This window comes from Mangifera indica, chromosome 9 (genome assembly GCF_011075055.1).
Source record: "Mangifera indica cultivar Alphonso chromosome 9, CATAS_Mindica_2.1, whole genome shotgun sequence".
Lineage (NCBI taxonomy): Eukaryota > Viridiplantae > Streptophyta > Magnoliopsida > Sapindales > Anacardiaceae > Mangifera > Mangifera indica.
In genome coordinates, this window is record NC_058145.1 from 1,394,631 (window position 1) to 1,404,528 (window position 9,898).

The 9,898-nt window shown below is 31.7% G+C and overlaps 1 protein-coding gene across 3 annotated transcripts; it reads left to right on the plus strand.

The window, feature by feature from the left end:
- Positions 1–4,371: 4,371 nt before the first annotated feature.
- LOC123225288 (silicon efflux transporter LSI2-like) lies at positions 4,372–8,714 on the plus strand. Of its 3 annotated transcripts, none has more exons than XM_044649218.1 (4): positions 4,372–4,457; positions 5,306–6,623; positions 6,917–7,106; positions 8,219–8,714. In XM_044649218.1, the coding sequence occupies exons 2-4, from the start codon at positions 5,481–5,483 to the stop codon at positions 8,479–8,481; spliced, it is 1,596 nt and encodes a 531-aa protein (XP_044505153.1). In that variant the 5' UTR covers positions 4,372–4,457; positions 5,306–5,480; the 3' UTR covers positions 8,482–8,714. The 3 variants fall into 3 exon arrangements, with proteins under 3 accessions (XP_044505153.1, XP_044505152.1, XP_044505151.1); XM_044649217.1 differs by having other exon boundaries at positions 4,451–4,570; XM_044649216.1 differs by lacking the exon at positions 4,372–4,457 and adding an exon at positions 4,464–4,607.
- Positions 8,715–9,898: the final 1,184 nt, after the last annotated feature.

Sequence of the window (9,898 nt, forward strand, 5' to 3'; positions counted from 1 at the left end):
CATATTGCATCAGTATCATCTGCTATTAAGTGAGTTTAGTTATTTTAATTTGTGTGTAAAGATGAGTTTCTGGTCCTTTCATTCTCCTCTGCAAGATGTGATGACTTTGCAGATGAATGTGAAGAATTCAAGAGAAGCCAACACCTCAAACTGTTATGAAACTCAATGAAAGCAATCAACAAAAAAAAGGATAAGCATTTGACACAGGAGCACAACTATTCCATGAAAATCCCAATACGGGAAAATAATGATGATGAATAACAATTTCATAATGAGCAAAAAAGGGATTTTTTCTTGTTCTTTTTTGTTTAAACTCTTAATCATAGTTATAACTTTTATATACAAACCCTAACTAATATATACTTAACACGTATACTTGTTGGTCATATTTTCACAAGTTATACCTACACAATAGTTGGTCGCTTTAGTCTACGGATCATATTCATAATATTTTATTAGGCTAACAAGCAAACATAGTCTTATCATTTCATTTGCTTAATATATTCGGAAAAACAATCTATTCTCTCACTATTATCATTAATTTCTTTAAGAATTTACATTTCAAATATATATTTTTCGAATTTGGATAACCAGTTAAAAAATTCAAATCACCGCTATAAAACATAATCAATTTGGTATGATTTTTAATACGTAAGACATAGATAAGCAATAACACCAAAAAATATCTAGTTTGATGGATCATAATTATCACTTATCTTCTTAAAAGTTTACATTTCAAATATATAATTTTCAAATTTGGATATCCTGTTTAAACAATTCTAACCACCGCAATAAAACATAATCAGTTTGGTATGATTTTTAATGCGTTGGACATAGATAATCAATAACACAAAAAAAAAAAATCTAGTTTAGTGGATCATAATTACTACTTATCTTCTTAAAAATTTACTTTTCAAACATATATTTTTCAAATTTGGATATTCCATTGAAAAATCCAAACCACCGCAATAAAACATAATCAGTTTGGTATGATTTTTAATGTGGAGGACATAGATAATCAATAACACAAAAAAAAAGTCTGGTTTAGTGGATCATAATTACTACTTATCTTTTTTAAAATTTACTTTTCAAATATATATTTTTCAAATTTGGATATTCCATTGAAAGATCCGAACCACCGCTATAAAACATAAACAGTTTGGTATGATTTTTAATGTGTAGGGCATAGATAACTACTAACACTAACAAAATGTAGTTTAGTGGATCATAATTTGATAGGGAATGTGTGGCTTGGAGGATAACATCCAAACCCAAGTCCTTTTCTCGCCTACTTTTCCACCTAAAGGACCAGACACAAAAGATAGAGGTCTGTTTGAAAAGCAAAATGGGCTTTCATTCATTTACAGTCCAGAAGTTGTTAGAAAATTGACATAAATGCATGGTATCTTTGTCACGTTTTTCATTAGAAAGTGTACGGGGATTCGCACATTTGAAAAGATAATACAATTGATAATGTAGCCGTCCCACTGACCACATGGGTTTAATTTTAGTTAAATGTTATATGTATATATTTTTATACATAATTTAAATATATAGATAATATATTATCGTATAATTAATAGTTATTTTATCTTTAATTAAAAAATCATTTAATCATATAAAGACATATCACCTGTGTATTCAAATTATATACTAAAAATTTATATGCATAGTTTTATTATTATTTTTTTAGCATCGTACAATTGTCTTTTATATAAAAGAATAAAACTATATGCACAAATTAATTTTACTGACTTATCCGCATTGATTGTTGAGGTAATATATAATTAAATAATTTTAAAGTGAGAAAAAAATAAATAATTATATCTTTAAATCATAAATTGTTATATCAGTTAATACGGATAAATGAATAAAATTAAATGATTTTAAAATTAAAAAATATAAATAATTACATAATTTAGACATACTATTCTATTAGTATGAATAAGTGAGTAAGTTTTATTTATACATATAATTTTATTAATATCTAAATTACGTTTACACTAAATGGATTTGAATCGAGTTTAAGGGAAATTTAAATTAAGTTTAAAATTAAATCGGCTTTAATTTGAATTTATATTAGTTAGGTCGAACCTAAACTCACCAACATTATTGATGAAATGGATAACATTATCGAAAATATAAAAACTACCGTCAGAGAAACATGAACAAATCATGGTGTTATTGAGCTGAGGTGGATCTCCACCATTGATCTTATTGTCGTTGACGTGTCACGGGCTTATAGTAACTGTCGTACATGCATTCTATGCCACTTCAATTCAAGTTGGCATACTTTAAGCCACTGTACATGTGGAGACACGTAGACAAACCATGAAAAAGATTCAAATGGTTTGATTAGGTTATGTGACGTGGCATGCATACACACAATCAAATAAAAATTTGACATGTGTCAGTGTCATGTGGCATGCGAAGACCCAATCAAATAAAATATTTGATGTGGCACATGACATGCATAACCACAATCAAATAAACTATTTAACATGTGTTAGTGTGACGTGGCATGCATACACAGGATCAAGTAAAATATTTGACTTGTGTTAGTGTGATCAAGCAAAATATTTGACTATGTTAAGTGTGACATGGCATGCATAAATACGATCAGATAAAATATTTGACATGTGTTAGTGGGGCACGGCATGCATAAATACGATCAGATAAAATATTTGACATGTGTTAGCGGGGCACGGCATGCATACACTCAATCAAATAAAATATTTGACATGCACAAACACGATCAAATAAAATATTTGACATAAATATACAATAAGAATAGATATAAATCGAATCAAATTTAAATACTTCTTAATTTGAGTTTAATTTAAATAAAATTAATTTGAAAAGATATATGTACAGTTAGAGTAGATATAATACTCCTTGCTAAACATATATCCGTACATGAAATATGAATCTGAAAAGATATATTAACTTAAAACTTTTTCTCGAATCATAAACAAGTAATATTTAAAGCATGATCATGGTCAACCAACAATCATAAAAAAGGTGCCACTCATAAATCACCCACACAATGATATCATAAATAATCCAATCCCAACATTATGGTGAAACCCGAATATCCATATTTTTGTAATAAAGCACATATACCAAAGTGCATAACAACAATACCAATAACAAATAACATAAAGATAATGGTCCAATAAGCATAGATGACTTAAATGCCTCTTACCTCATGCAATATTTTGAACTGACCCACTTGCTCTCTTATCATCTTGCTAATCCAAAAATTTACCAACAAAATCATAAAGGAACATGTGGCTATCTTGTACACACGCGTCTCCAAAAAATTCCAAAACGCATAATTGTGCATCATCTCCATATGGGCATGTATATTTCCCTAATTCCAAATGCTTGCTCATCTTCAACACATCGGAACTACTTATGCCTAAAGATACACGGGGCGTGTTATCCCCTCTACATGAGCATGTATTACACTTCAACAGATTTCATTTTCATTGAATTTTGCAAATTTTCTAACCAACATACCATACCTATGCAACAACAATGATACTACAGTCTCATTGGCGTGTGAACTCCCTTACATGATCACACCCATCCAAAATCACATAAACACAATACAACAAGCATAGTTAAGAGGCAAAAGATGACATTAACCCTTGACATACATGTGGGTGTTACATAGTTCAAGTTTGATTTGAATAAAAATGATTTGGTTCGAGTTCAATTTGAGTTTATGATTTGAATCTGTAACTTAGATTTTGTGGTTTAAATTTGTGATTCATTAAAAAAACGATATTGTTTTATCTAATAATGAACCAAACATGTTGTTTTAACAATTACTTAACATAATTTGAATCGAACTACGAGTCAAATTTGAACTGAATTGAGTCATCCACTCAATTCACGAGTAGGATCAAGCTGAACTTTTTTTAGTTCAAGTTTTGTTTGGTTTAAAGAACAAGTCGAATCTCTTGGCTCAAATTCTACTCGAATTTGAGTTAAACAAATTCAAGCCAAATTGAATTGAGCCAAGCCAATGTTCAATTTTGAGCTAATTCAGTTCAGGTACAACCCTACATGCGCTTATTGACTTACTAATATTTTTAAAAGTTGAGTGAGGGAGAGATTAGTAATTCAATACTTTTGGGCACAGACAATTGCACAAATGTGGTTTTGAATCGAGTTAGTTTGAATTTAAATTCATGTTTGATTTGAAAGAATTAAACTCGAGTTAAAACTTTATTTTAGTAACTCGGTTCGAGTTCAAAAGTTTATTGGCAATTCACTTTTTTATTGTTATTGTTTTACGCTTCTGACAATATTATTTATCCCTCTAAAGTTCGTGTCAATCAATTTAAGTGTGCTCGAGTTAGCCCTTAAACCAGGTATGGTTAAACATAACCAACTTGATGAAGACAAGCGTGATTCATTAACAAGACATCACTTATTTTCATCAAAAGGTGAGCTCCAAAAATCTGAAGGCTGTAGCTTGTACTTAGATTCAAGCCAAATCCTCTCCTTTAATTAATTCTCCACGAAATTATTCGAATGTTATTTTGTCGTTGATGCGTAGGTAATCACAGAATGATCAGAAGATTACAGCTGAATCAGTTATAAACTTTCAAATCTTAACCTCTTATCGTGATTGTTTACTCTTTGGATGCCTGTTTCGTGACTTTATTTAACCATGGAATATGAAGTACAGACACCTGCAAGATCATTAGATTCGAACATCACGTGCTGATGACATGCATTCTGATTCTGACTCTAATTTCTTGTTTATTCTTTGTATGCCTGTTTCGTGGAATAATCTATTATTATTTTTTCTGGTAAAATCATTTCATGGAAGGGGGTTCATCAATCTAATTTATTAGTTAACGTTTTTTATCTCAAACATTAGACTTTCCAAACAAGATTTTTTGGCTCATAATTTTTGTCTCTGGTGTGACTACAACTCTTTTGTGTGTGCGCTTTTTTGGCTGTTTGTATTGAAATTGATTCAGATAGGACCTCTTTTGATTTATCCAGTACTTGTTATGATTATGATAATGATAATGCTGAAAACTCCTGCATCTGCAGTTTGGTTGTTTTTGTCTGGGTGCTCATTTTGTCTTATATTGATTCATGCTGTTTAACTGCATTGAAAAATTATCTGGAAGTTGCTTGTAGTTTGGTGTTACTGACTGATCATTCTATTTAATTGTAAATTTTTTAATATTAATTACATTTTTTCAATGTTTGGTTACTGCTTAACCAAATTTTTTAACGGCTGTTTCAGTTTTCTAATTCTTCGTTGAATGTGTGGCAGAGTCTGAAGATCCAATTTCCATGGAAGAATGACATCCCACGTTGGTTCCTGCTCTTGAATTTCCTTTTCGCAAGAGAAGTTCATGCTTCAAGCCAAGGAGTCGAAGTGATTAATATTTTCAGCCTTTGGATTTTGGTAGAAGAGTAAGACTGTAAGGTTATTTTAAGTTCAAAAAATGGCAATGGCATCTCTAGTAAAGGTGATTTTGGGCTCAATTGCCTTTGCAATCTTTTGGGTTTTGGCGGTGTTCCCAGCTGTCCCTTTCCTACCAGTAGGGAGAACTGCAGGGTCCCTTTTAGGGGCCATGCTTATGGTTATATTCCGAGTTGTAACACCTGATGAAGCCTATGATGCAATTGATCTTCCCATTCTTGGTCTTCTCTTTGGGACAATGGTTGTGAGTGTGTATCTGGAAAGAGCAGATATGTTTAAGTACTTGGGTAAGTTGCTCTCTTGGAAGAGCAAAGGAGCCAAGGACTTAATTTGCAGAATCTGCTTGATTTCAGCCATGTCAAGTGCCCTTTTCACCAATGACACCTCTTGTGTGGTCTTGACTGAATTTGTACTAAAAATTGCTAGACAACATAATCTCCCCCCTCATCCATTCCTCATTGCCCTTGCATCAAGTGCTAACATAGGATCTTCAGCAACTCCAATTGGCAACCCTCAAAACTTGGTTATAGCTATTCAGGGTAAGCTCAGTTTTGGGAAGTTTCTAATTGGAGTCCTCCCTGCAATGCTTGTGGGAGTTTTTGTGAATGCTGTGCTTATTCTTCTCATGTACTGGAGAGTATTAACTTCTCAAAAGGATGAAGAAGATGCAATTGCTGATACTGTTGCAGAAGAGGATGTGAATTCTCATCGGTTTTCACCGGCCACTATGTCACATGTGACATCCTTAAACTCTCAGGAATGGCACTCTAAAGTGGGATCTTTTAATTTGCAAAGTTCTGACAATGTCTATGGCAATATTGGTCATGGTGATACTCTTAGAAATCGAGCTGGTTCCACTGAGAATGAAATCCAGAAGGTATATAGTGGTCCACTTGAAACACCGGGAAATTCAAATGAATTAAAAGAGGTGTCAATGGATGTATTAGCAGTTACATTGAGCAATGCTGTTTCTCAGCGGTCAGATGGAAAGAAATATTCGGCCACAAGGTGGAAAAAAATATTGTGGAAATCTTGTGTTTACCTTGTAACTGTAGGAATGCTATTTTCTTTGCTTATTGGTCTCAACATGTCATGGACCGCAATTACTGCTGCACTTGCTCTTGTGGTCGTTGATTTCAAAGATGCTGGACCAAGCTTAGAAAAGGTAAAATCTGCAACAAGTATACTTCTTACTTCCTATGGTTTTGTACCAATAGTAGATCATGAATGTTGATTGCTAGTTGGAACATGTATAACATCTTGATCCAATAGTTAGACTTATTGTTAAGATATTATTCGCTTTAAAAATACGATTTATCATGATTTTGTTTTTAATTTTTACAATCTAAAATAAATCTTGATAGCTTAGGAGCTTACAGACTATATAACCAATCTTGTCTTAGATTTGACTAAGAATGTTACAATATGTATATAAATCTGTTAATCTTTTTTCACCAGGTATCTTACTCCCTTTTAATTTTCTTCTGTGGAATGTTTATCACGGTGCATGGCTTTAACAAAACTGGAATTCCAAACGTTTTATGGAATTTGATGGAGCCCCATGCACACATTGATCATGCGAGTGGGATAGCAGTTCTTGCTGTTGTTATTCTTGTCCTGTCAAATGTGGCTTCCAATGTACCAACTGGTATGTTGCTCTTTCTCTTCTACAAATGTGTATCAGATTCCTTTATAGGGAAAAGAAACCTTGCAGTAAAACTTGCTGCATTCACCTTCACAAAGTTGGGAACCTTAATCATGGTTGGTTGAGATTCTTAATAGAAATCCAGAGAAACACAGGACCCAGGTCTACAATGACATGCATAATACATAAATCAAGTTTGGTTTTGCATCTTGACATACTTGGGGAGGGTTTACAAACATTAATAAGCATACACTATATGTGACGTTAATCGTTAAAAGTAGATTCAAACTGATTTAAATCAAGCTCAAAATCATGATATAATAAAATTTTGTGTATTCAGTTTTGAGTACCTAATTAGGTATTCAATTTTTTGCATATGATTTAAGTGTTAACATGATCAATAAAACTATATGTATATATTTTTAAGTACATAATTAGGTGCATAGATAATGTGTCATCACTTGATTTGATGATTTTGAATTAAAAATAAACTAATAGCTAATTATATTATGACACATCATTTGTGTATTTAATTATGTATTTAAAAGTGTGTATACATAACATTGTTCTAGCATGTGTGTTATAAAACAAGACTAAGGGTGGATACGAACCAAGCTGGGCTAGAGAATCCCTTGGCTCGAGTTTGGCTTGAATAAAAAATGGTTTGGCTTGAGTTCGTATAGCCAAATTTAGGTCCAATTCGAGTTCGATTCGAATAAAAAATGTTTTAACTTGTTTGGTTCAGTTCAAATTGTTGGTTCTGATTTGTGGCTCGAGTTATTGGTTTATTGACAAAACGATGTCGTTTTAGCCAAATAATTTTCAAAATTACTTATTCAAGATGAACTGAGCTATAAATTCGACCTACCAATTTAATCAATGAATTTGAGCTGATTTGGGCCATGAATTCGAACCAAATTGAGCCACAAATTCTAGTCGAATACTTCTTAGCTTGAGTTTGGTTCAGTCTAAAAAGCAAGCGGAATTTTTTGCTCATATTTAGTTCGAATTCAAACCGAACTGAATTGAGCCGAGCCGGCTTAGATCATATCCTGGCCTTACAAGACTTACGTTTCAATCCACTGCTTGTACTAACTTTTTCTTCTTCACTTTAGTGCTCCTGCTTGGAGGTCGAGTAGCAGCGTCTGCAGCTGCAATTTCTGCAGTTGAGGAGAAGAAGGCATGGCTAATATTAGCTTGGGTGAGCACGGTAGCTGGGAACCTGTCATTGCTTGGATCAGCAGCCAATTTGATAGTCTGTGAACAAGCTCGCCGAGCTCCTCAAGTTAAATATACCTTATCCTTCTGGAATCACCTCAAATTCGGGCTCCCCTCAACCCTCATCATTACGGCTATTGGCTTGACGTTGATAAAGTAATTAAGTCTCATCTCCTTCTTCTTCAGCAGAATCTTACTTCCAACAAAGCTGCTTCACTGTACAGCTTTAGATTATGATCTAGAGTAAAGAAAAACGTTTTTCTTGCTCAGAATGGTTGCCAGTCTCCGTTTCAGTTGTTTCTGATGAACTGTAACTTTTGTTGTTTCGTGTTTGCTTTATTTTCGAGTGTAATCTTAAAAACAAAATAAATTTCTTGACTATTATGCTGTCTGTTATATGGTACACCGCTAGGTTTGAGTTAGATTGAATATATCAAACTCGCTTCAAAAGTGTTCGAGCTTAGTTTGATTAAGTTTTAAACTCGGTTTAGTATTAAAACAACGTTGTTTTAATACAAATTGGTTAAAACGACCTCATTTTCTATTAAATTTTTCATGTTTGTAAGCTTGATGAACCAAACACCCTTAAAACTTAAGCTCTAAAATATTAAATTCTCAAGCTCGAACTAGGAATATAGTGAAGAAATTTTAGACCTAATTAGTAAAAACTTAAATTATTCGTGTTTAATTCGTGTTTTAAACACATCGTTCTAAATTTTTGAATCTAAAATGTATTAAACACGTATTTTATACGTTTCTCATATTAAATGCGTATTTTTTTTCATATTTTACATTTTTTTGTTATAAATAAATTTTTAAAGTACAAAAATATCCCTTACATTTTCAATTAATTATCATTATGTCATAACTATATAAAACAAAAAATTCAATTTTTTGTCATCCAAATACCTAATCTCTCTTGATAATTTTTTGTGATAATTGAATTTTGATTATATATTATATTATATTATATTTAACAATCAATTAGATACTTTATATTTGAATTATTGACCAAAAAATATATGAAAAATGCTAAAATTATTATTGATATTATCATATTTTAGAAACGTATTATTGACGATATATCAAATTAAATCTATATATATGTTTTGTATCGAAATTTTACGACTTTTTTTTTTATAAAAATATTTTTCATCATTTATCGTATTATACTCATATAATTCTAATACATTTTTTTTTCCGTTCCGTATTTGTTAAGTAGGATTCCAAAAGGACTAAAAATTATAGATTAACCTAATTTGAATATAACTTCACTTCAATAATCCAATAAATACGAAGGATTGTATGAGAAAATGTGGCATGATCAAACCATATTAAAAATGCAGTGTTCTATTTCTTTTTATTTCACTTTATCTTATTCTCAATTTATCATAGTAAACACATTAGAATCATTTTAGATTCTCAAAATTGCATAGATAAGTTGGGAACAAAAGATCATTATTTGTTTCTCAATCAAGTGTCAAATCTGCTTTCTATCCTCTTATCAACTAATTATCCACTAAATAAATCATTATAATCCTAAATCATATGTTCGTCACACCTGTCAATCAGTCATA

Bases quoted from the DNA above. Each gene is read 5' to 3' on its own strand.
- LOC123225288 (XM_044649218.1), top strand. From the start codon at position 5,481: ATGGCAATGGCATCTCTAGTAAAGGTGATTTTGGGCTCAATTGCCTTT. The intron at 6,624-6,916 runs GTAAAATCTGCA...TTTTTTCACCAG, and splicing joins CTGGACCAAGCTTAGAAAAG to GTATCTTACTCCCTTTTAAT. The intron at 7,107-8,218 runs GTATGTTGCTCT...TCTTCACTTTAG, and splicing joins GGCTTCCAATGTACCAACTG to TGCTCCTGCTTGGAGGTCGA.